Source organism: Notamacropus eugenii, chromosome 3 (genome assembly GCF_028372415.1).
Source record: "Notamacropus eugenii isolate mMacEug1 chromosome 3, mMacEug1.pri_v2, whole genome shotgun sequence".
NCBI classification, from domain to species: Eukaryota; Metazoa; Chordata; class Mammalia; order Diprotodontia; family Macropodidae; genus Notamacropus; species Notamacropus eugenii.
This window is the reverse complement of record NC_092874.1, coordinates 473,549,913-473,576,761: the sequence shown is the minus strand read 5'-3', so window position 1 is coordinate 473,576,761 and position 26,849 is coordinate 473,549,913. Positions and strand designations below refer to the sequence as shown.

Below are 26,849 nucleotides of genomic sequence, written 5' to 3'. Positions count from 1 at the left end.
TGAATAGCTAACATTTAAACCCAAGTCATAGGGATCACAGGACAGTCCATAAGGCTGTATTTAGATATTTATTATCTGGGATCTGGTCCACTCTATCTCTTGGTGGAGACTTTGATTTTCACCTTTGTGGAGGGTATGGGGGGCATTAGCTCCCTCAAGGAGGGTCAGGCAGGATCCATGACTGCTCTGCTCTTGTTTTGAAGGAGTATTGGACTAGGATTATATCTATCTCACAACAAATACTTGTAGTCTTGGGGTATGCTGCTCTTTGGCGTGTTCAGGACAAAAGCTACTTTCCCTGGTTACCCTCAAGGACAGGGGACTGTTTACTCAGAAAGCTTAGCTCACTCCACCTAAATACTAGTTACCCCAAAGACAATGCCCAATATGAAGCAAACATAGGGAAAGTGATACAGATTAGAGTACATTATAGAATACATAATAGTAAAGGAGAATGCTTAAGCTGGGGAAGCCTGTTTTCAGGATGTGTTGCATGGCTGGCTTCCCACCCCCCACATATCTGCCCAGGGGCTGCCATCAGTCATTCAGAAGATGGCATTCTGCCTTCTCTCTTGGCTATTTCTCTGGCAATCAGGTTCTTTTACCTCTAAAGTCTCTTTGCATGTAGGTGGCATTACAGGCCCAGACGTTTCTCAGACAATTAGGAATCAGATCTTCCTCTCTGCATGAGAGACCTCAGGTTCATAGCCTGGTGAGTTGGGTGTGTTACACCAGTTTAACTCAGAACTATCAGTACTTCTCCTTTTATGAGGAGAAAGTGCCAATCTTTTTATTTCTGTCTTGTGGCCAGGGGCCCTGTGCTTTCATAATTTTATATGGATTTTTGTTGGTATATTCCTCCTGGATTCAGAGATTCATGGAGGCCTGCTTCAAAGTTGGCATTAAGTCATTAATGACTGCCTTTGGATTCATCCAAACAATTCTGAATAGGTTTAGGCTCTATCTTCTCCACAAACATAGCAAGAGTATGAGATTCTTGAAAATCTTTTGCTAAAGTCTAGGTAAAACATATTTACAACACTTCCCCAATCTACTAGAAGAGTCTCTTGATAAACTATTCAATCAGCATTTATGGATGCCTCGATTGTGCCACATATTGTTCTAAGGGCTGAGGGCATGTGCATAGAGACCAAAACGAAGCAATCCTCTTAAAGAGCTTCCATTGTAAATTAGGGTTGTTCAGTATAATGTGTTCTGGATAAAGCCATCTTGCCTCTTTGTGATCAACATCTATTTTCTAGATAGCCATTAAATTCCCTTCAAAAATCTTCCAGGAACTGAAATCAAGCTGATTGGTCTGTAGTGTGAAGACTCCATTCTCCCTTCCTTGCACCTTTTAAAAATCAAGCCATTTGCAGTTTCACTCTCATGGAACTACTTCCATTTACCATGATTTCAAAGATTAATGGGTGATAATCTGCCAATTTCTTCAGTACTTGAGAATGTAGTTTCTTAGGGCTTGGTGACCTGAACTCATGAAGGACATCTAAAAGATTAAATATAAAACTATCTTAATATGTATTGAAATTCAACTGAAAATAATCATTTTTTGATTTTATCATTTCTAGTCCAAAGGAAAAAAACCCGAACAACTCTGGCTTCTCTCTGTAGCGGCCCTGTTCCTTCTGTGATTCAGTTTGTGGGGATGGTTCTTTCCGTTTACATCATTGTAGTCTATATGCATATCTTTTCTTTAGTTGCTTCACCTTGCTTCATGAAGTTCATGGAGGTCCTTCTGTGTTTCTCTATACTTATCACATTTGTCATTGCTTACAGCATAAGAATATTCCATTACATTCATGTACCACAATTTGTTTAGGGATTTCTCAGTTGATAGACATATGCTTTGTTTCCTATTCTTTCACTTTTATAAATATATAATATATTATATATACAAATACATAATATATTATATGCAAATATATAGTATATTATATGCAAATATATAATATATTATATGCAAATATATAATGTATATAAATATATAAATAGTATACGAGGATTTCCTATCCATGACTTCCTTGAAGTACATGCCATAGTGATGGAATCTCTGAGTAAAAAGGCATCATTTTATTTGCATCATTCCAAATTACTTTCCAAAGTGGTTGTACTAATTCATAGCCCAGCCAACAATGCACTAGGGCATCTATCTTTCCACAACTCCTCCACATTGACTATTGCCTTTTTTGTCATCTTCACCAATTTTTGGGGTGTGAGATGAAAGCTTATCATGGTTTTGATTTATGTTTCTTTTATTACTAAATGATTTGGATCATTCTTTTATACAGTTGTAAACAATTTGCAATTCTTCTTTTGAGAACTGTTTGTTCTGGCTTCTGACTTCATTCCACTGAGACTGCTCTCTCCAAAGTGACAAGTGATCTCTTAGTTGCCAAATCCAATGGCCTTTTCTCGTTCCTTATTCTCCTTGACTTCCCAGAAGGCTTTGATGTTATTGATCCCTCTGTCCTGCTCAATAATCTCTTCTCCCTAGGTTTTCAGGATATTCCTCACTCCTGGTTCTCTTCCTAACTCTCTGACCCGCTCTTCAGTCTTGTTTGCTGGATCCTTACCCAGTTCATGCTCTGTGATTGTAGGTGTCCCCTGGGATTTTGCACCAGGCCCTCTTCTCTTTTCCCTCCATGTTATTTCACTTTCTGATCTCATCAGCTCCCATGGATTTCATTGCCATCTTTATACTGATAAATCTCAAATCTACCTATCCCACCCTAATCTGTGTGCTAACCTCCAATCTTGCATCTCCGGTTACTTATCAGATATCTCAAACTGGATGTCCATTAGACACCAAGCAATCAACAAACATTTATTAAATGCCTTGAATGAGCAAGGCCCTGTGCTAAGTGCTGGAGATACAAAAAAAAAAAAAAAAGACAAAAGACAAGTCCTGTCCTCAAGGAGCTTATAATCCAACGGGGGAGACAACATGCAAACATACATGTACAAAACAAGCAACATACAGGAGAGAGAGGAGATAATTAAAAGAGGGAAGGCATTGTAATTAAGAGGGGTTGGGAAGACCTCCTGTAAAAAGTGGGGTTTTAGTTGGGACTTAAAGGACAACAGGGTGGTCAGTAGTCAAAGTGGAGGAAGTAGAGTGTTCCAGGCATGGGAGACAGCCTGAGAGATGGAGGGTCTTGTTCATGGAACAGCCAGGAGACCATTGTCCTTGGATCAAGAGCATGTGGTATAAGAAGACTGGAAAGGTAGGAGTTAGGCAAGGTTACAAAAGGTTTTCAATGCCAAACAGAATGTTTTACATTTGATCCTGGAGGCAATAGGGAGTCACTGCAGTTTATTGAGTAGAAGGTGACATAGTTGAACTTTTATTTTGGAAAATCACTTTGGTGGCCAAATGGAAGATGAACTGGAGTGGGGAGAGATTTGAGACAGTTACACTCATCAGCAGGATATTGCAATAATCAGGCCATGAGGTGATGAGGGCCCACACCAAGATGGGGACAGTGTCAGAGGAGAGAAGGGGGCACATTAGGTAGATGTTGTGGAGGTGAGATCGACAAGCCTTGGCACTAGCATGGATCTGGGGGTTGAGAGACAGCAAATAGCACAGGATGACTGCTAGGTTGGAACCCTGAAGGACAGGGAGGATGATGTTGCCCTCTATAGTAAAAGGGAAGGTTTGGGGGGGAGGGTTTAGGAGGAAAGATAATGAGTTTTGTTTTAGGCATGGTGAATTTAAGATGTCTCCTGGACATTCAGTTTGAGATGTCTGAAAGGCAGGTGGAGTTGTGATTAGAAGTGAACAGAGAGGATGGGCAGGAAAGTTAATGCTGACAGTCATTATTATAGAGATGGCAAATCCTTGGAAATTGATGAGATTGCCAAGTGAGCTTGTATAGAGGGAGAAGAGATGAAGAGACAGGACAAAACCCTGAGGGATACCTATGTTCAATTAAGCATATTCCAAAGAGATCTCATTATCTTTCCCCTAAATCCTTCCCATCATCTTCCCTATCACATTATAATACAAAAGCATCCTCCAGTCATTCAGACTCCTAACCTAAGAGTCATCCTGGCTTTTTCATTATCTCTCACTCCCCATCTTCAATCTGTCACCAAGATTTATTATTTCATTTTTATAATACCTGTTGAATACTCCTCCTTCTCTTTTCTGATACTGCCATCACTCCAGTACAGGACCTTAAGTCTGGATCATTGCAACAGTCTGCAGATGAATCTATCCATCTCCAGCTTCTCCCCATTCCGATCCATTCTCCATGCAGTCACAGAAGAGATTCTCCCAGAGTACAGGTTGGATCATGTCGTCCCCCTACTCTATAAATTTCGGGGGTTTTCTATCACCCCCAGGATCAAATAGAAAAAAAGCCCCTTATAACATGTCTCCTCCTACCTTTCCAGTCTTCTTACACTTTACTTTCCCCCTGCATGTAATTTGAGTTCCAGTGACACTGGCCTCATTGTTGTTCCTTGCCCACAATTCACCATCTTCCAACTCTGGGTATTTTTACTTTCTGCCCCTTATGTCTGGAATTCTCTCCCTTCTCATTTCCTGCTTTTGACTTCTCTGATACCCTTTCAAGTCTCATCTAAAGTCCCACCTTTTTTTTTTTAAATACATTTTCACCTTCGTCATGTTGCATAGAAGAATTAAAATGAGTGGTAGAAATCCTAAAACAAACCAAAACGCAATACAAAAGAAAATGATCTGCTACATTCTGTGATTGAATTCCATAGTTCTTTCTCTGGATGTGGAAGGCATTTTGCCTTAAGAAACCATTGGGAATTTAAGTCCTTGCATTGCAATGAAGTTCTAAGTCTACCAGAAAAAATCCTCGCACACTGTGGTTCTTGCTGAATACAAAGTTCTCCTGCCCTCTCCAGTCCTTCTTAACCATGGTGCCTTTTCTTGGCAATGATCTCTTCTTTTCTTTTGAAATTATTTTTGTTGATGTTGACATTGCAGTTTAGGCAACCAATAAACACATTGATGTCAAGTTAAAATATATTGTGAAGTATATTACATTTGCAGACAGATAGCTGCTAGACATAATACTTGTTACATAAATTTACATATAGCCTTTTGAAAAAAAGGCCTAAACATCAAGTAACTTACTTATTCCTTTTTAAAAATATATTTTTAATTTATGGAATAATGCAAGCATTTCCATAACAAAGTATAATAAAAAAGATGATTGAAAATAAAACTTCAAATCTGCTTTGCACAGCTTTCAAAACAAATCCAGAAACTACATAAGCGAAATCACAAAAAACCTTACACAAATAAAATCAGATTATATTAGAAAGATATTAATTGTTCATGGGGTAACAATAAAAATGACGGTTTTGTCCAAACTAATTTATATATTCAATTAAATTACCAAAATTATTTCATTAAATTAGAACAAAAACAAATTTTATTTGGAAAAACAAAAGTTAAGAATATCAAAGAGACTAATGAAAAAAATGTAAAGGAAGGAGATTTAGCAGTACCGGGTCTTAAACTATGTTATAAGACAATAGTTATCAAAACTATCTGGTACTGACTAAGAAACAAAAAGGTAGATCAATGAAATAGACATACAATTTACAGCAGCAAAATAAACATAATTACCTTGTATTTGACAAGTGTAAAGACTTGAGACTTTGGGATAAGAATTCATTATTTGGTAAAAATTGTTGGGAAAACTGGAAAGTAGTGTGGCAGAAACTGGACATGGACCAATATCTCAACAATCTACCAAGATAAGGTCAAAATGGATATGTGACCTATATATAAAGAGAGTTTTTATAAGAAAATTAGAAGAACATGAAACATATTGCTTATCAGACTTATGGATAGGTGAATGATTTATGAATGAAAAAGAGATAGAGAGCAAAGTGAGGTACAAAATGGATAATTTCAATTACAATAAATCAAAAAGATTTTGTTCAAATAAAACAAATGTAGCCAAGATCAGAAGGAAAGCAGAAAATTGGGAGAAATTTTATAGACAGAGCATCTGATTGAGGTCTCATATCTCAAATATATAAAGAACTTTGTCAAATCTGGATGAGTCATTCTCCAATGAGTCATTCCCCAGTTCGTAAATGGTCAAAGGATATGAACAATTTTCCAATGATGAAATAAAAACAATTTAGTCATGTGAAAAAATGCTCTACAACATTATCGATTAGCGAGATGCAAATTAAAACAGCCTTGAGATATCATCTTACACCTGCGAGATTGGCTAAAATTATCTCTAATTTATCCCATATCTATCTTGTCTCTATACACTTGTTTACCATGAGCTCCTAGACAGCAAGGATTGCTCTTGCCCTTTTTTTTTTGAATCCCCAGCACTTTTATCACTGTACCTGGCATACAGTTGGTGCTTAATAAATGCTTCTTGCCTTGCCTTGCTTTGGCCCTAAGCCATAGGTACCTATCTCTTCCTAGTTTTCCCCCCATTTTCCTGGAGTAATATATTTTATGACTTGTGCTTTCATCAGTTTCTATGACAGGTTTAAACACCAGTTTTATTTTTCTCGTCAGGGTTGTTTACAAAGCAAATAATCTGCTCCTGTCTTGTTTTTTATTATTGTTGTTGAAATACTTCAGTGCTTCTTTTTTTATTGAACATTCATCTAATGTTTAAGCTCAAATTTCAGGATATGTCATCTTGGGTTGTGGCTTGATTTCCTTTGCTCTGGATCTCAAATTATTAATGAAAAACTTTAACAATTATTAATAAATTAATAATCAATGATGAATAATTATTAATAATATTAGTTAATCCATTCCCCATTCTGAAGTTTCTGGTGGATGCAAAAGTTTTCTGTTATTCAAATTGAATTCACTTTACATTTGAAAGTATTTCTCCTGGCTGCAGAATTTGTTGTTTCTTATTGGAATTGTTGAATTTAACTTAGGTATCTTGGAGTCTGCAGCATAGATTTATTTGCTTTTTTTTCCTTTCTGGAGGTGAATTGTGGATTCTCCTATTGGCATTTGATTTTATGTCTTCAGAATATTTGGGCCTTTTTGTGGCATGACCATAACCAAGTTTTTTGACTGAATGTGTTCTTCTGGGAGCTCTATGATCCTTAAGTTCCCTCTACATATCCTGTCTTAGGGATCAATATGTTTTCCTACACCTTTTCACCCTTCATTCAGTTGCCATATCTTGTTTCTGCCCCAACAGCATCTTTCACATCTGGCCCTTTCTCTTTATTCAAACAGCCATCATTCAGGCCCTCATCACCTTTGCTGGGACTATTGGAATGATCCCATAATTGGTGTCCTTGCATGGTCTGTCCCCATTCCCACACAGCAACAAAAGCTTTCTCAAGTATTGGTTTTCCTGTGTTGATCGGCCCACTCAAGACTAGGATCAAATATAAACTCCTCAGTTTAGCATTTACAACTCAGTCCAGAAGTTAGCCTCAACCTCTCTTTCCAGGCTTATTTCCTATCACTTCCTTCACACGCACTATGGTTTAGCCAAGATGTCCTTTTGACTTTTTCTCCTCATGACCATCCACTTTCCCTCTCCATGACTTTGCCCAAGATCACCCTCCTTCTGGTGTGGAATTCACAAACTCCTCACCTCTACACCTTAGAATCACTGCTTTTCTTCAAGGCTCAGCTCAGGCATCACCTTTTCTCTATCAAGATATTTCTGATCAGGTGATCATCAGCTGCCAATGTCTTCCTCCCCAAATTATTTCCATCTATAATATTCTATTTTATACACTCTTACGCTCATGTGGTTTCCTCCACTGGAATATAACTCCTGGTTGCCTTTTGGACTTTATATTTCCAAAAACTGGCACCTGTTGATTGATCATCATTTTAAAAAGTACTGCACCATTTTATAGACCAGCATATTTATTCTCCAGACTCACTAGCATTGTATTGTATTGTCTTTAACTAGGTGATGCCTAAGAATTGTTTTAATTTGCAACTTCTAATTATTAAACAGTTTGAAAATTTTTCCAAGTGGTTACTGATCATTTTTTTTTTTACAGTTGCTTGCTCATTGGTTGATCATTGTGGCATTTATTAGGTCTTGAATATGTGACAGGCAGCTTGGTGATGCAGTGGATAGAGTATTGGACTTAAAGTCAGATTCATCTTCATGATTTTAAATCTGACCCCAGACACTTTCAAGCTGTGTGACTCTGGGTAAGTCACTTCACTGCATTTGCCTCAGTTTCTTCATCTATAAAATGAGCTGGAGAAGGAAATAGCAAGCCACAAACTCAAAATGGGGTCACAAAGAGTTGGATATAACTGAAAAATGACTGAAAACAATGTTTGTGATCTGTGATAGACACGTGCTGGTGACAAAAAGAATAAATGAAGCAGCCCCTGATTTTAAGAAGTTTATAATTAGTAGAGGGAGGCAAGACATATGACTATTAGCATATGTGGAACATAAATGCAAGATTGTGCGTATGTGGCGGGGGGGAAAGCAGCTGGGGGATTAGAAAATAGAAAAGGCTTCATGTAAGAGGGAGCATTAAAGCTCAGCTTTGAAGGGGTTGAGGGATTTGAAGAGGCAGAATTTTGTACAGGCTGGCGAAGTGCGCTGATGACATCTCACCAGAGCCTCCTTTGACTTAGCTGTGGAGAGGGTGATTAAGACTAGAACAGTAGGTTAAAATCAGACTCTGAGGGAAAGAGAACTTTTTATTTCATCCTAATGAACTGACTGCTACACCTTATTCAATAGAGAAATGATGAGGTCAGACCTGGGCTTTGGCTCCATCTCTTTGTCACTTGGGTGGAGAATGGATTGGAGAAGGGAGAGACTGAATCAGGGAGGAGGATTAGAAGGCTCTTCAATGAATCAATAATACACATTTATGAATGCTGTGGGAGGCACTGAATGTAAGAAGAAGAGACTAAAACTATCCCTGCCCACAGAGAGCTTACTTTTCAGACAGAAGAGTCCTCCAGTGAACATAGAGGTATATTCAAAATAAATAAAGTACTTTGTGATGAGGAGGGTCTAACAGTTGGGGTGAGTGGCAGGGAGGGTGGATTTGGGAAAGATTTCCTTCATGTCGATGGTGGCAATTTAGCTGAGCCTTGAAGGAAACTTGGGGTTCTTAGAAATGGAAATGAGAAGCACCCGGTGGCTCCCTGGGCTATGTGAGTGGGGGGACAGATGCAACGGAGGTAGAATCAACCAGACTTGGCCACTGATTAGAGACTGACCCTAAGGAGAGTGAGGAGAGGGTGATTCTAGGTGACTCAGTTGGGTTAATGGAAGGATTGTGGCACCTTTGACAGACATAGTTTTCACAGTTTTGAACAGAAGTGGATTTGCAGGGACGAAACACTTTTAGATCTATTGGTGCCTCGGTCACATGCACCTGGAAATGTCTGTGAACCCTTGGCTGAACTCAAACTCTTGAGTGTTTTGAGCATTTATCAAATGATGGTCTTGGGTCTTACTTTCACGAGTCTGGGACAGTGCCGAATAGAGTCTGGATGTAAGATTCCCATCAGAAGAACATGTATTAACATCCTTTTCCCAATCCGTTTCTGTTCCCTTGATTCTGAAGGCAGATGAGGTTTGGTTTTGCCTTCGAGTCCTTGGTGCCTCATTGCTCCTTTTCACCAGGATGAAGGTAGAAGAAAAGATGGGCTGCCCTGTGATCTTCCCGGATGCCCGAAACTTCCACCCCTTTACTCCCGATTCCCTGGCTATGATTGAGAAACTGATCGCCGCAGAGAAGCTGAAGAAGGCCCAAGACCCTCCCGTTTTGGAAGCCTCCCCTCGGCCTCAGCTCGACTTGAAAGTATCCAGGAAGTTGCCCAAGATTTATGGGGACATTCCCCCAGAGGTTGTGGGGAAGCCTCTGGAGGACCTCGACCCTTTCTACGTGAACCACAAGGTATGTGCCCCCAGGGAGGGCGCCAGGGGCAAAGGGCAGAGTCCCTGACTGTGTTTTCAATCAGTGGCCTTGGGGTTCTCACCATCATCTTCTTAGCTCTGGACTGTGGCCCCTGTGGGGCACAGGAAATCTGGGCTGGGAATGGGGGGATAAAGGAGGATAGAGAAGCAAAAATGTTACTTGTTTTGGTGAAGAGAGCAAAATTGTAAGTCATGAGACTGAGGTTCTTAGTTCGGGCTTCATGTCTTTCTTTTCTGAGGTAAAAAGGCAATGAAATGTGAGAAAGCACAATAAGAAAAACAGTGGAAACTTTAACTGAATGAAAATAAAAGAAGAAGAATTGCAATGGCTCAAGGCCTGTCTCCCTACTGTAAAATGGGGATAATAATACCTGCCCTGTCTCTCTCACAGTTTTATTCAATCAATTAATTAGAAAATATTTGTTAAGTTTTTACCATGTGCCTCTGTGGCTGGAGACGCAGAGAAAAATGGAAAACATTCTAATGAGGCAATCAACATGTAAAATACACATATGTAAGATAAATGTAGGCTACATGGAAATGAACTTTAGTGGAGATGGCACTGGCAGTTGGGGATGGGTGGGTGGGGATGGGATAGGTCTCCTGAAGAGAGAGGCTGAAGGAAGTCAGGGATTTTGAGAGGCAGATGTAAGGAGGGAGAGCATTTCATGTACAGGATATGGTCAATACAAAGATCGGACGACACCCAAGGGATGGAGTGCAATGTATGATGAAGAGAAAAGTGTATTGCAAATGGTAAGAGGTATAGAAATGTAAACTATTTTCAGTCACTGAGATTTGTAAAATTCAGTTTTATTTTTTTTATTTTCAGTTCCAAATTATCTCCCTCCATTGAATCTTCTCCCCCACTCATTGAGAAGGCAAGAAAAGCAATAGTCACTATACATATGAAGCCATGCAAATCATATTTTTGCATTAGCCATAAGTAAAAAAAAATAAAAACCCAAGAGAAAAGAGCAAAAAATATACTTCAGTTTCTACTCCGAGTCCCTCTGTTTTCTCTCTGGAGGTGGACAGCAGTATTTTTTTTTTTTTACCATGAGTGCTTTGGAATTGTGGGGGTTCATTGTATTGGTCAGAGTTACTAAGTCTCATAATTGATTGCCTTTCACATATTGTTATTACTGTGTAAATTGTTCCCCTGGTTCTCATTTCACTTTGTACCAGTTCATATAAATATTCCCAGATTTTGACCATTTGTCATTTGGAGAATGGCTCTTAGTCTTACAAATTAGCTCCATTCCTATATATTTGAGAAATTAGACTTTTACTGGAGAAACTACAGATATTACCCCCTAGTTTCCTCCTTTTCTTTTAATTTTGGCTGTATTGGTTTTATTTGTGCAAAAATTTTAATTTTATGTAATCAGAGTGAACGGTTTTGGAGGAAAGATGAGTTTCTTTTTGGACATATTGAGTTATTGAAGGAAGTAGTATCAACAATAACCATGCAATAACATCCTCACCTTTTTCAGTGTAGAAATAAATGGTTAGCAAAAGTATTTTGGTTAGACGGAAAGAGACGTGCTCCGAGCAGGAGTTAGCATTTGGTGCAGGTTGTTGAGTAGACAAATGAATAGTTTTAGAATAGTTCTGTTTAGGATTTGGAGCAGGAATGTCTGACCTCTAAGGATGCTTTCCTGCTCCTATGATTCAAAAGACTGATCAAAGACTGATTTTCCTTTACATGATAGCTGATGCTCCCTTGGAATCACATGTTTAGATTGGATAGTCCAGAAATGAAATTGTGCCCGGTCTTGATTTCCATATTAATCATGTATTCTTACTGTCTATTTCTAAGCAGGCTTTTGATGCTTCCTTTAATTTTCTTTATTCCTCCATCATTAAATATATTCCCTGTTATTTGTGTCTTTCAGACATTTATGGTGTTAAACAAAAAGAGGACAATTTTCCGCTTCAGTGCCAAGAGAGCCTTGTTCATTTTTGGGCCTTTTAACCCAATCAGGAGGCTAGCCATTAGCATCTCAGTCCATTGATATCCTTTCGTTAACCTTCTTTCTCTCCTCTCCTCTCCTCCATTACTAGTTAGGCCCCATCCCTGACATACTGAGTGGGTGGCCATGTGCCATCATCAGGAACTCTAAAGGACTGGGTAATTGAGAATCCAAGCATGGAGTATGAATTTTCAGAGTCACGTAAGTGATATAATTACACATAATATTATAGACTAAGGTCCGTAACTTCTATCATGGTAGCCTTGTGTAACTTAAAAGACATTTTGAAACAATTTTCAAAGATATTGGGTGTTAGCTTCTTCAGTGTTGACTAGTTCTCTCACACCTGCCTTCTTGGTGTAAGGACAACAAAAGGTCTGTTTTTTCTTGAAGTTATATAGGGGACAGTAGGAGTAATCCAAGACAGATTGGGACCCCTGTCGGTGGGGAGACTGAGAGCGCTTAATGTTGAGAAGGCAGATTCGTTCAGGTTTGATTTTGTTTCTGCTTTTCCTGCCAAAGAGAATAGAAAGGACTGGGAAGGACATCATCACCACCCTCATCGCAGCTAGCCTTCATATGGCACTTTATACGCATTATCTCATTTGGATTCTCCAACAGCTGTGAGGTAGGTGATATTCTTATCCCTCTTATACATAACACAAATGAGGAATGAGGTGAAACCCCAGGGAAGAAAGGAGAGATTAAGAAAGCACTGTGTTAACCCAGATGAATTCCAGGTCGTCAGAGCCTGATGACCAAGATGGTACTTGGGCATTGAAAGAGCTCAGGATGAACTTACTGAGCTACCGTCAGTGATCTTTGAAAGATGGAGCCAAATGGCAGATGGAGCGTAGGTTGGGAAAAGGGCAAATGTTTCTGATTTTCACAAGATGCAACAGAATGGTCACATTTCCCAGAGTTTTGAAGGTGATGGCTACGAAATATCTAGAAGAGAAGGTAGTTATCACAAAGATTCCACATAGCTTCATCAAAACCAGACCATGCCAGAGTAATGTCATTTCCTTTTTTGACAATATTAGTAGATTGCCTAAAGTCAAGGAAATGCTATACGTATATTTGACCTAGATTTTAGTGAAGCATTTGGCAAAACCTCTTAAGTTTTTCTTGTGGAAGAGGTGGAGAGATGTGAACAAGATGATATTACAGTCTGGTAGAATCAAAATTGATTGAATGGCTAGATCCCCAAAGTATGCATTAATGATTTGATATCAGTTTGCAAAGAGGTCTCTACTGGAATATCCCAAGGATCTGGCTTCAGCACTGTGCTAGTTAACATTTAATCAGCAGCTTGGATAAAGGCATTGATGGCATGCTTATCAAATTTGCAGATGATGCAAAATTATGAGGCATTACTAATACATGGGATAACAATCAGGGTCCAAAAAGATCATGACGATTCAGAATGCTGCGCTAAAGCAGGGGTGGGGAACCTGTGGTCTCTAGGCCGCAGACCTTCTAGGTCCTTGGGTGCAGCCTTTTGACTGAATCCAAGTTTTGCAGAACAAATTCATTTATTAAGGGGATTTGTTCTTTGAAGTTTGGATTCAGTTAAAGGGTTGCACTTGAGAACCTAGAGGGCTACATGTGACCTTGAGGCAGCAGGTTTCCCATCCCTGGACACTAGACCTAATAAATAAATATAAGCATAAAATTGTATATTCTACAAATCTTACACTTGGGTTAAAAATTGAACTTCACAACTATGATATAACTTTCATCTAGATGCTTTCTTACAGAGAGAGAGAAAGAGAAAAGAGAGAGACAGAGAGAGAAACAAAGGGAGAGAGAGACAGAGAGAGACACACACACACAGAGAGAGAGAGAGAGAGAGAGAGAGAGAGAGAGAGAGAGAATATTTACTGCATTTATTAATCTTTTACCATGTTCCAGACAGTGGGCTAAGCATGAGGGGTTAGCAATATAAGAAGGTACAACAATCTCTACCCTCAAGGAGCTTACATTTTCATAGGGAAAGACAGCAGAGGGAACCTATGTGGTGGCAAAGCAGTTGGTATGGAGGAGACAGCTTTGAAAAAGTCTGGAGGGGAGTTGTAAATGAAATTTAGTATGCCTGGGGCTACTTCCTGAAATAGTGGTCTGGAGCAGTGGTGTCAAACTCCAATAGAAATGGAACCCTGCAGCAGCAAATTGACTCAGAAAACCACAAATTCACATTATCTACGTTGTATTTTTATTTATTTTGTTAAACATTTCCCAATTACATTTAATCTGATTCTGGCTGCACCTGGGAATTTTGAGTGGCCTCTGGGCTAGGGTATCAGTTACCTATAGCTATTTTTCTTTGGTTTTCCCCTTTCCAACAGTCAATCTCTTTGGCTTAGAAAATAAAAACAAAATAATATTGGGAAGCTCTGCTTTTTTTTCTTTTTTTTGATCAGTGTCCTTGTCTTGTCCATCTGAACAGTGGGTCCCATTCCTTCCTTGGTTTTTTCTTTACCCATATAGCTACAGGAAATTTACCTCCTCTTTTTGGCTTGCCCTTTGCTTTACAGTCTTAGATCATTCTGGTCATTAACACTTCTAACAATCCTCTTTTTTTTTCCCTTTTTTTCTAACCCTCTTCTTGCAGAAGCCCACCGTGCATACGTGAGTGAGATATACCCATTCAATGAATAGCCTTCTTTAAGTTACTCCAGGGATGGCCCCTTTAATCAGAAAAAAATCAAACTGGGAGGGGAAGACCCTCAGGGTTCCTGGGTAAACGAGAAACAATTACTATTTAGTAATTACATCCACTTTGTGCTAGGTGGTTGGGGACTAGTAGAAATGGGTTTAAGGTTTGAGCTTTGAGGAAGAAATGTAGCCAGTAAACCCAAAGGAAAAAAGGTAGCTTTTGACCATGGAGTTTACCTTCCCCTGGGCAGAACACCAGAGGAGAGGACAGGACAGGAGAGTGCTACTTGCTCACAGGGTGTCTCATTGCATCCTGCCTCCCCTCCCCTCCCACCCTTCCGCTTCCCTCCTGTCCTCTCCTCTCCTGTTCTGCCCCAGGGAAGGTAAACTCCATGGCCAAAAGCTGCCTTTTTTCTTTGGGTTTACTGGCTATATTTCTTATTTTTTAAAAAGATATATAATTTATTTTTCAGTTCTCAACATTCACTTCCACAAGAAACTGAGTTCAAAATTTTCTTCCCATCTCTCTCCACTCCCAACCCTAGGACAGCATGCACCCCATCCATCCCTTCCTCCAGTCTGTCCTCCCTTCTATTACCCACCGTTCTTCTCTTCCCTTTCCCCTCTATTTTTCTGTAAAGCAAACTAGATTTCTATACTCCATTGCCTGTAGATCTTAACTTCCAGTTGCATGCTAAAACAATTTTAACATTCATTATTAAAGCTTTGAGTTCCATACTCTTTCCCTCCCTCCCCACCCACCCTTATTGAGAAAACAAGTTCAATATAGGTCATACATGTGTAACAATGCAAAGCACTTCCATAATAGTTTTGTTGTAAAAGACTAACCACATTTTGCTCTGTCCTATCCTGACTAGCTACACTTCTTGCTCATAGATTGGACAACAAATCTCCACCCACCTAGCACAGAGTGAATGTAGTAACTAAGTAGTAATTGTTTCTCTTTTACCCAGAAACCCTGAAGGTCTTCCCTTCCCAGTTTGATTTTTTTTTTTTTTTTGATTAAAGGGGCCATCCCTTGAGTAACTTAAAGAAGCCTATTCATTGAATGGGTGTATCTCACTCAAAGTGAGAATGTGATAAGACCTTAGCCTGAAAGGGTCAGAGTCTCTACTTGTCCTGATGAATATCAGGCCACTGGACCCAGATGGCTCAGGAGACGAAAGTGACTTTGGTGACCTTGCATAGCCTTCCCTCATTCAAATCAAAGTCAACTGCAAGTCATGTCATCATCTTGATATCATGGTCCTCTTTGAAAACGAAGGACAAACACACATGTATATAGGATATGTATTTGTTCTGTGTTATGTTATTTCTTCTGTTCTCATTTCCACTTTCTTTTCTTTTAAAAATTGAAGTTGGTTGGTCATTTCCTTGTGCATCTGCATTGGGATTCTTTAGATATTCACTTTTCTTTATCAGAATTGCTTCTTTTTGTGTATTCAAAATTTCATTCTAGGCTGACTTTCCCTATAGAATTTTAGCCCATGGGATCCTCCTTATCTTTTCAGAAGATTGTTTGGAGGTTACTGGTTTTTTTGGGACTTAGGAAGATTTTTTTAAAAATTATTTTTAGAAATTTGATTCTTTTATTCCAAGGAGAGAGAATTTGATGAGGAGAAGGGGGTTCCGGTAGGAGGGAAGGATGAGAGAAGAGAGCGCAGGCAGATGGGGCTTTCATTGTTTTGGGGAGGAAGGTCATTTATGAAATTGATGGGCAGGAGAGAGACAATGAGGAAAGGTGGGTCAGGGATTGGACATACTGCAGTGGGAAAGAATTAGTGGAATTGACTTTGCCATTAGCCAACAAGGAACATCTGTGCGACATGAGAAATGGATAACAATATGGAGGATGTTACAGGTTGACATTTGTAGGATGCCAGCAAGATGGACATGGTACTCAGAACCAGGGGCCAACCAAAGAAATCTGTAGAACAAGATTTTGTGGGAAGTCACTAGTGAACCAATAGATTTGTAGAGTGTCCCTCTGTTTGTCCAGCCCTATGCTAACCGCTGTGGGAGGAGGGAAGAGAGGAGGACAGGATTCCTGCCTCTGCAAACTATAAAGCCTATAGAGTAGCACACATGGGATCTTGATATATGACCACAGCTGAATTGTGTGGTCCATACCACATTTGCTGTAGGGGGTTGGGGAAGGAAGAGATAAGAATGAGATAAGGTTCGAGTAGTCAGCTTTACAGAATGGGTGGCACTTCAGCTTGATTGTAAACATTGGGAAGTGTCATCACTGGACCAAGAGGACAGTGACAAATAGTGTGGTGTAGTGAACAGAGAGCTGGACTTGGAGTTTGGTCAACCTGGGTTCAATTTCTGCCTTTGGCATTTATTGGTTGTGTGATCCTAGGCAAATCACATGACCTTTTGGTGTCCCAAGCAGCTTTCTCTGATTATAAATTATAGGATATTTAATAATCTGTATGGATTGAGGGAATTTCTTCTCCAGGAGTTCAGGGTTTGATACAAAAATCCAATGGTGGAAAACCCTCAAAAACAGTCCTATAGGAAGTAAGAAGAAGATACCAAAGAAGAGGAGGGTCTGGCACAGCTTTTTCAAGAGTGATAAGAATTATTCACTCGCAATTGTTGCCCCAGTTGAATAGAAGTTCCGGAGCTAAAACTAAGGTAGGCTAATCAGGGCTTTGTCCTAGGATGTCAGATATAGAGGGTAATGAATAAACTTTTAGTGTTCACTAGACAGTTTGATAAGGTACAAGGCACACATTGCTATGGTGTTGACCTTGCCCTGGCCTTTTTAGTACTGGCTATACTATCACTCATTCTTCTTGGCTTACTGGTCAAGGCCAGGAAGTTGAAATACTTCTTGCTCCCCAGGGCTACTTTCTGGCTTTCTATCATTCAGTAACCTTTCCTCCTTTGAGGTTCATGCAATCCATATCTACCATCCTATCAAAATCCTGTTAGCTGTTGTTTACAGACCTTTAAGTCACTCCTCTTTCTGTCTCAATGAATTTAGTACTTGACTCAGAATTCTTCTCACCTCTCCCACTCCTGCCCTCTGAAATGCTCTACCATTTCCTCAGCCTACTCACTTCCTCTAAGCCATGTCCTTCACTTCACCGCAGCCACATTAAAAAAAATGGTCATACTTTTGATCTTACCCTGACTCACAAATGCGTAACCTCCACATTCAAGAATTCTGAACCCCCCTTATCCAACCAAATCTATTGACCTTTCTCCTCTCGCCCTTCCTTCCCTTATCAAGCCCTATTCCTCATCTGTGCCATGGCCCACAATTCCTCAACCCCTTAATCCTTCTCCCATGCTGCCTCCTCTGCAGTAGCCAGTACCTCCTCTTTTCCTCATTGGACCCCTTGATGGATTAGCTAAACTCCACACAATCCTCTGTTGAATTCTTAGCCCCCTCACCATTTCACTGATAATGCTCTGCCAAGTCTTGGCCTTGGACCATTCCCACCATGCACTAGCTTCCATCCTGCACATGTGCTGCTGAACAAAGGTGGAGAAAATCATGCAACCATTTTGACCAGGTCTACTCCAAATTTGTGATACAGAACCTCAGGTGGGCCTCTTTGCTGCTAGGCAGTCCTGCTAGACCTGCCTTGTCAGCTCACTTCCCACTCTCCAAGTGGCTCTTCTGAACCTTTTTGTTCCTCCTCAAACCTCTCATGGGCCCCCTCCCACTTGTCTCTGAGTTGAGAACCTTGCCTCATATTTCACAGAAAAAATGGAGGCCATTCACCTTGACTTCCCTCTTCTCCCCTCTTCTCATCTTCTGTCAGATGCCTTCTGCCACTTTGTCCTCCTTTACCACACTATCTCACAAGAAGAGGTGGCCCTAATCCTTACCAAGACAAATCCCTCTACCTACACAAAGGATCCCATTTCATCCCCTTCTTCTTCCGCAAATTGCCCCCTCCATCATCCTCACTCTATCACTTAACACTCCTGGTCTACTGACTCTTTCACAACTGCTTCCATTGAAAATTCACATCTTCCCCCTCCTGAAAAAACTCTCACTTAAGCCTTCCATCCTCAGTAACTATCATCCTATATCTCTTCTGCCCTCTGTGTCTAAAATGCCTTGAAAAGGCCATCTTCTCCTTTCTGTCCTCTCACTCTCTTCTTAACCCCTTACTGCCTGGCATCTGACCTTAGCATATCACCCAAACCTCTCTTACCAAAACGACCAAGGCTCTCTGAGTCTCCAAGTCCAATGACCTTTTCTCCAACCTCATTCTCCACTAATAGTGTTGATCACCATCTTCTCCTTTGTACTCTCTTCCCTAGTTTGTGTGTGTGTGTGTGTGTGTGTGTGTGTGTGTGTGTGTGTGTGTGTGACCCAACTCTCTCCTGGTTCTCCTTTCTATCTTCCTGCTCCTTCAAAGCTTCCTGTGTTAGATCCTCCTCTAGATCATTCCTCCCCACTGCTCTGGGCCTCTTCTCTTCTCCCTCTGCACTCCTTAGTTCCCATGGGTTTAATTATTATCTCTATGCTGATGATGCCCCAATCTGCCTTTCCTGTCCTAATCTCTCTGCTGACCTCCAGTCTCACACCTCCATATGACCCTTTGAATTGTCTATCCATTTTGAAGATAGTTTAAGACATTTAAAAGACATTTTAAACTTAGCATGTTCAAAACAGAATTCATTATTCCCCCTGCCTCAAACCTCCCCCCATCCCTTACTTCTCCATTCTTGTTGAGGAAACCGCCATCTTCCCAGTCCCTTGTTCATATCTGTTCAGTCACCAATGCTTTTTTGATTTCATCCTTGCCTTCATTTCATCTCTTGAATGTCCCTATTTCTCTTCTCTGAAACTGGTGCAGGATCTGAACACCTCATGCCTAGACAATAGCTGCTGCTAAGTCTGTCTGCCTCGAGTCTTTCCCCACTCCAGTTCACCTTTCATTCAGGGACCAAGGTGATTATCCTAAAGCATAGGTTTGACCATGTCAGCTTCCTTCTCAGTTGACTCCAGTGGCTTCCCATCACCTCTGAGATTAAATGCAAAATCCTTTGGTTGGCATCCAAAGTCCTTTAACATCTCCCCCCCACCACTCTTCAAAACAGTGACATGGAGCTGGCAGTCCCTTGAGCAAGACCCTCTGACTCTGGGCTCTGCAAGTTTTCTTTAGCTCTTGCTCATACCCAGAATGCTCCACCTCCCCATCTTAACCTCTTGGCCTCCCTGGCTTCTTTTAAATCATGACTAAAATGCCATCTTACCCAAGCCTTCTCCAATCCTTCTTAATTCGAATGCTTTCTTTCTTTTAAAATATTTTTTTTTTGTCCTGTACATAGCTTGATTGCACATATCAGCTTGTACCAATGTGTAGCCCCATTAGATTGTGAGCTCCTTAAGGACAATCTTTTGCCTCTTTTTGTATCCTCAGAACTTAGCACAGTGTCTGGTGCATAGCAGGTACCCTAGTAAATGCTTATTGACTGACTGACTAATGATATCTGGAGGCTAACAAAGCTGCAGACCTTGGAGCACACTGTTCTGCCAAGCGGATGCAGGAGATAGAATGCTGGGCCTAGAGTCAGGAAGACCAACTTCAAATCCAGCCTCAGGCAGCTAATTGACTAGCTCTTGATACTGGTCAAGACAGTTAACCTCTGCTTGCCTTAGTTTCCTCATCTAGAAGATATGGATAAGAACAGTGCCTTCTTCGAAGGGTTATTGTGAGGATTAAGTGAGATAAGCCTCTTATACAATGCAGGTGCTTAATGAATGCTTGTTTCTCTTTATCCCTCCCCCTTTCCTTCCTTCCTTCCTCCCTCCCTCCCTTCCTTCCTTCCTCCCTTCCTCCCTCCCTCCCTCCTTCTCTCCCTCCCTTCCTCCCTCCCTCCCTCCTTCTCTCCCTCCCTTCCTCCCTCCCTCCTTCTCTCCCTCCCTTCCTCCCTCCCTCCCTCCTTCTCTCCCTCCCTTCCTCCCTCCCTCCCTCCTTCTCTCCCTCCCTTCCTCCCTCCCTCCCTCCTTCTCTCCCTCCCTTCCTTCCTTCCTTCCTTCCTTCCTTCCTTCCTTCCTTCCTTCCTTCCTTCCTTCCTTCCTCCCTTCCTTCCTTCCTTCCTTCCTTCCTTCCTTCCTTCCTTCCTTCCTCCCTCCCTTCCTTCCTTCCTTCCTCCCTTCCTTTCTTCCTTCCTTCTTCCCTTTTCCCCTTCTTTCCTTTCTTGCTTCTTTTCTTTCTTCTTTCCTTCCTTCTTTTCCTTTCCTTCCTTCCTTCTCCTTGTACCACATATCTCTGTGTGTATGACCTTTGGTACTCAAGTCTCTCTTTTTATGCTGATTGCAGGTGAGACCTGATCCCCAGACAAAGAGTGAGAGAGTTTGGACCAAAGTTGGGGAACCTATGGCCTTGTGGCCTTCTAAGTCCTCTGGTGCAGCCTTTTGACTGAGTTCAAGTTTTACAGAATAAATCCTTTGTTAAGGGGATTTGCTCTGTAAAGTTTTGGATTAGTCAAAGAGCTATACCTGAGGACCTAGAAGGCCACATGTGGCCTCAAGGTGGCAGGTTCCCCACCCCTGGGTTGGACCCCCTTTCCAAGCAGAAAAAGCATTGGGAGCAGTATTGCCAGGAGCAGTCTGAACCCAGGCTCTACTTGACATCGGCTGTGCCTTACAACTACAACAAGGGTCCAGAGGAGGAAGAGCCAAAGAGTGCTCCACTGGCAATGTTCCTGTTTCTTTGTTTTTCACATGTTTTTTGTGTATTCCTTAACTGTATTGTTCACGTTATTCAGCATGTTCATCATATGCACTGTTATTGTCAACTGTGTCTTCATGGCTGCGGCAAAAGAAATGAATGATAACAAGAATGCTGAGTAAGTGTCTCCTGATTCGGCTCCTTCAGATACTTATCATTGCTTTCTTCTGTTTTTGCTTCCATAGTCTACTGAGAAAAGAGGTGAGAAACTGGAAATGGTTTTCCTCTAGGACAAATTTGGGCATGATTTCTGGAACAGTTTTATCTAGCAGGGATCTGGTAGTGAATGTGACCACAGATGAATTTAAATCTCCTAAAGCAACTTGGATGAAAGAAACAGTTTTCAGGAAATGGCCAAGATTTTGCCAAATTGTTTCTTTAAAAAAATTCGAAGTTTGAGGAAAACTATGGTTTTATACATTTATTATACATTTACTGCATATAGTTCATTATAGATATTGAGTAAAAAGATAAAGTTTAGATAAATTACAGAGTCGTTTTTAGGGTTTTACCCCTCTCTCCTTCCCCTCTGGCCGAGAGGTGTCTGAGTACACAAAGAGTCAGGCATCCAGTAAAAATCATCTATTTGGCTTGGCTGTCCCTCATGTCTGAAATACACTTCCTTTTCCTCTTCGCCTCTTAGAATCTCTTGTTTTCCTTGATGACTTAGTTCAAATGCACTTTCTACATGAAGCCTTTCCTGATCCAGCCACCAACTATTTCATTTCCTCCCCAAGCCACCTTGTGTCCATGTTGTATTAATATGGATATACTTGTATATGTACATTATGTCTCCCCTGTTGAACAAAAGGAATTTCCTTCCATCTTTGTAGTCCCAAGCACATGTTAGTGGGCACATAATAAGTGCTTAATAAATGCCTGTGGATGACTTGATTGATGTGAAAACTGAGAACCAGGGGCATGTGACTTGCTCAAGGTCACCTGGGTGGTAAGTAGCAGAGTTATGATTTAAACCTAAGCCATTTGACACCAGTTGTGGTTGTGAATACTTTGCAGTTCTTTGGAGAATTCTTGGTTCACATCCTTTGACCACTTATCTATTATGGAATGGCTGTTAGTCATATGTGATTAATATGTAACACTCATCTTTCTCTATAACTACATATGTATGTATGCATATATACATTTATATACATATAAATGCATAATACATATGTGTGTATGTATGTGTGTGTGTGTACACACATACATATCTCAATACATGTATTGTTTACAGATCTTGGATACTGAAGCTTTATCAGAGAATTGAATAAGAAGATTCTTTTCCCCATTCATTTACTTCCCTCTTCTCCTAAATGCATTAATGCTGCCTGTGTAGAAACTTTTCAGTTTCCTATGATCAAAGTTGTTTATTTTTTGTAATTGCCTCATTCTCTTGTTTGGTTCAGCATATACCTCCTATCCACAGCTTTGAGAAGCATATCATCTGCTTCTCTTCTAATATTATATAGTATGATATTTTATATTAAGGTCACATTTATTTACAATATATTGTGGAATATGGTATAAGGTGTTTTGTGCCTAATTTCTGCCAGATTACTTTCCAATTTTCCCAGCAATTCCTGATCAGATCAGGAATTTTTTCCTAGGAAATTTATGTTTTCCACTTTATCAAACACTGAATTATTAAATTCTATTTTTTTCCGATTCTCCTTTGTCTAGTCTGTTCCATTAATCTACCTCTCTATTTTTTTAACCAGTTCTAGATGGTTTTGATGAATAATGCTTTATAATAAAGTGTGAGGTCTGTAAGTGCTATTCCCCTTTGCCCTTACTTTTAATGAAAAATAATTTCCTTGATATTTGAGATCCTTTTGTTTTTCCAAATGAAATTATTATTTTATCAATTTGATTCATGTAGCATTAAAAGTATAAGTTAATTTTGGTGGTATTGTAATTTTTGTTATATTGTCAAGGCCTAGCCATGAACACTAAATATTCTTCCAGGCATTGAGGTTGTTCTTTATTTATTTAAGGAGCACTTCATAATTGATTCTACACAAGTCCTATATGCTTTGGTAGGTTGGTCCCCAGATCACTGTTGTTTAGTTGCTCAGTTGTGTCTGACATTTGGTGATCCTGTGGACCATGGCGCACCAATACTGTCCATGGGGTTTTCTTGGCAAAAATACTGGAATGATTTGCCATTTACCTCTCTGGTGGGATCTGATCCCCAGGTACTTTATGTGTTTCATAGCTGTTTGGAAAAGGAGTCCTCTTTTTATTATTGCATCTTGTGTTTTGTTGTTATATAAATAAGTTGTGGGTTTTTGAGCATTCATTTTGTAGTCTACAACTTTGTTAAAGCTATTAATTGTCTCAATTAGTATCTTTGCTAATTCCCTAGGGTTTTCCAAGCATGGTCACTCTACTGTCAGCAAATAGGGAAACTTTTATCTCCTCTTTATCTCTTATTATTCCTTCAATTTTTTTCTATTGTCTTCTCTTTTCATTTTGTCCTCTTGGGTAGTCAGGTGGATTTTTCTTTCTTCTTTTCCTCTTCCACTAGTATTGATTAGTTTTTAAAATTCCATTTCTCACCCCTTTCAGAAAAGGATTTATCTCACTCTCTTCATTATCCATCTTCTCTGTCTATTTCTGTCTGCTATTGCTAGCATATCCAGAATAATATCAAATAATGGAGAAAGAAAGCACCCTTGTTTTACTGCCATATTTACTGGATGAGGTTCTGGTGTGTCCCCATTGAATATAATGCTTGATTTTGGTTTTAGAGAGACACTTTTTATGATATTATGACTATACTTTGTAAATTAATTTTTTTAAGCATAAAGAGTGTTGTACATTGTCAAAGATATTTTTCTGTGTCTATTGAGATGATTTTGGATGTTTTGGTTTTTATGATAGTTAATTATGTTTTTGTTTTCCTAATGCTGAATCATCCTTGCATTCCTGGCATAAATCTCACATGCTCATAATGAATAATTTCTTAGAAGAATCATAGTAGTCTGTTTGACAAGATTTTGTTTAAATTTTTTGAGTCACTATTGAGTCAATATGGTTTTCTTTCTGTGTTTTACATTTTTCTAGTTTAGGTATTGGACTATACTTCTCATAGAAGAATTCGAGTAGGGTGCTTTCTTTCTCAATTTTTGAGAATAATTTATGAAATATGGATCCTAACAGTTCTTTAAAAGCTTGATAGAATTCTTCTGTAAATTCATAAGGACCAGGGATTTGTTTGGTTTTTTCCTCTTGCTGTGTTAGTTTTTTTTAAAAGCTAGATCTGTTTCCTTTCCTGAGACTGATTATTTAAGATCTCTATCTGTTCTTGTGATGGGTTGGGTATTATATATATATATTTCTAATTAAATTCATTTTTAATGAATTTACCTAGAAAGCAAGAATTACATTCAAAATGGATAACCATTTACCAAACCTTGTCAATCTCAACGAAGATCCACAATTATCAGAGATGCTAATTTGCATGCTAAAAGAAGGAAAAACTACTGTTGGGAAGAACAAGCCAAATTCAGGTCATAATATTCAGTTATCAGGGGTGCTAATTACTGATGATCACTGGTATGTTATTTCACAAAAACAGCATCTTTAAAAAATTGTTTTTAACTGTTGAGAATTTTGTTTTAATTTTAAAAATCTGTAAAATGATTATAGTTTAAAATGTTTACATACATACATACACACATGCACGCGTGCACACACACACACACACACACACACACTCTGATGCTATCCTTTTTTTATCTTGGGAATGCCTACATGACTTTTGAGGATATATGATAGGAGAGCTATTCCATCAGAGATGGTTTTCAACTGTCCTTTCTTTTTTTGGTACTATTAAGGATTCTATAGAGTACTATCTTATATACATGGATAGTAGGGGCAGCTAGGTGGTGGGGCATTTTATATTTTTGAAGGTATTCCTCTATTTTTTGTTTTAAGTTTTGTTAGCATATAACTACATAACTCTTATTTTTTTAGATTCATTTAATACATAGTATACATTTTCTATCCCCTCTATTATTTTATGTATATCTGTTTTTAAAATGTGTTACTTATAAACAAGAGATTGCAGTGTTTTTTTTTCTTTGGCAATCTGTCATTCTTTAAAATTTTATTGGATTTCTTAATCCATTCACCTTTAAAGTTATGAGAGTTAGGTTTACATTTTCCTCATTCTGTCTCTAATATTGGATTTTTCCAAGTTATGATTTTTTTCTCTTTTCTGCTGTAAACACAGTACTATGTTCCTTCAGTTACTTTAATTTAATCTTTTTTAAGGTGACCCTATTTCCACTTGTTCTCTTCCCCTCACCATCAATCCCCTCCTCTTATTTGTTACCCTTTCCCTCTGGAGTTGTAATTATTAGTTCCATTTTCTCTCTTGATTTTATCTGGTTATATAATTCTTCCCTCTTTTGTTTCCTCTCAGGTATTCAAGTAGATTCTTCTTTCCTCTTCTCCCCTTCAACTAGTACTATTCATTAGTTTTATAAATTTCATTTGCCCCTATCACTCGCATTTTTCTCTCACTCTCTACATTATCCATCTTCTCTTTCTGTGTTCTCTAGATCCTCATTTTATGATTCATGATCCCTATATTTATCTAGTCTCTTTCTCTTCTCAGGATTCCTCAAACAACTCAAACTTCCAAGGGATTCAGTTTTGGCTCTCCCCCTAGGCAGTTTCTACCTCTGCCTTGTAGAACTTGCCCCATGGCTTTCCCTTTTCTATGATGCCTCACTCTCAGCACAATGTTAGGATACTGCCCCATGGTAGGGTTCCTTTCCAACCATGTCCCTGATGATGCAGCATATGACAGATCTCTACCTTCCCAGATTACCTTTCCCCCCATTTCCCTCAAAATCTCCTTCCTAACTTCATGCCTTTCCATTCCCCAAGATGTCAATTACTACCAGGGATTCCAACTCCCTTTCCATTTAATACAGGTAGGGGGACTGAAAGCTCCAAATCACCCAGACCACATTCAGTGCTAGGTCCCCATCTTCCTTCACAGACCATTTCTCTTCAGATAGAAAAATTGATCAGTGGGAACCTGCTGCCACTATTAAAGCAAGGCCTCTTTCTTTTCCCTGGCTTTTCAATTCTCTATACTCCCCCTGTAGATTCTTCTCTCACCAAGACCACGAGGGTCATGTTCTCCTTATAAGTAGTCATCAGATATATCCAGACACATCAGTCATTCCTCTCTATCCTCCTACTCCCCTTCCTTTTTTCATGTATATTCCCATGTTGTAACATAGACCCATGAAAAATATCAATTCACCTCTAGGCAGGGTGTTGCCAGATTCTGTCCATACGGTCCCGGGTCCACTTTTTTACTGTTAACTCCAACTGATTTCCCTTGTCTCCTTGTGTCCATCTAGAAGAACATCTCTTTCTGGTCTCTCTGCTGTTACTCTGCTGATATTTTTGTTGTTCCTGACTGCTGTCTTTATTGACTCCTCCTAGATTTCTGCCATTTAGGTGCTTGAGGGGCAAATAGTCTCTTAATGTTCCAAAGGACTGTTATTGAACATCCTCCTCCCACTCACGTT

General features: G+C 39.6%; 1 protein-coding gene across 6 annotated transcripts in view; it reads left to right on the top strand.

Annotated features, from left to right (window-relative positions):
• The window catches only part of SCN11A (sodium voltage-gated channel alpha subunit 11), a 229,891-nt gene that overhangs the window by 83,916 nt on the left and 119,126 nt on the right, over positions 1–26,849 (top strand). For 4 of the 6 annotated variants that reach the window (XM_072598947.1, XM_072598948.1, XM_072598944.1 and 1 more), the window contains 3 exons: positions 9,633–9,906; positions 11,825–11,943; positions 21,320–21,409. In XM_072598947.1, the coding sequence (XP_072455048.1) occupies positions 9,634–9,906; positions 11,825–11,943; positions 21,320–21,409 (482 nt within the window). In that variant the 5' untranslated portion in view covers position 9,633. Of the gene's footprint in view, positions 1–9,573; positions 9,907–11,824; positions 11,944–21,319; positions 21,493–26,849 lie in introns of those variants that run through there. The other 2 variants (XM_072598945.1, XM_072598950.1) reach the window with 2 other exon arrangements.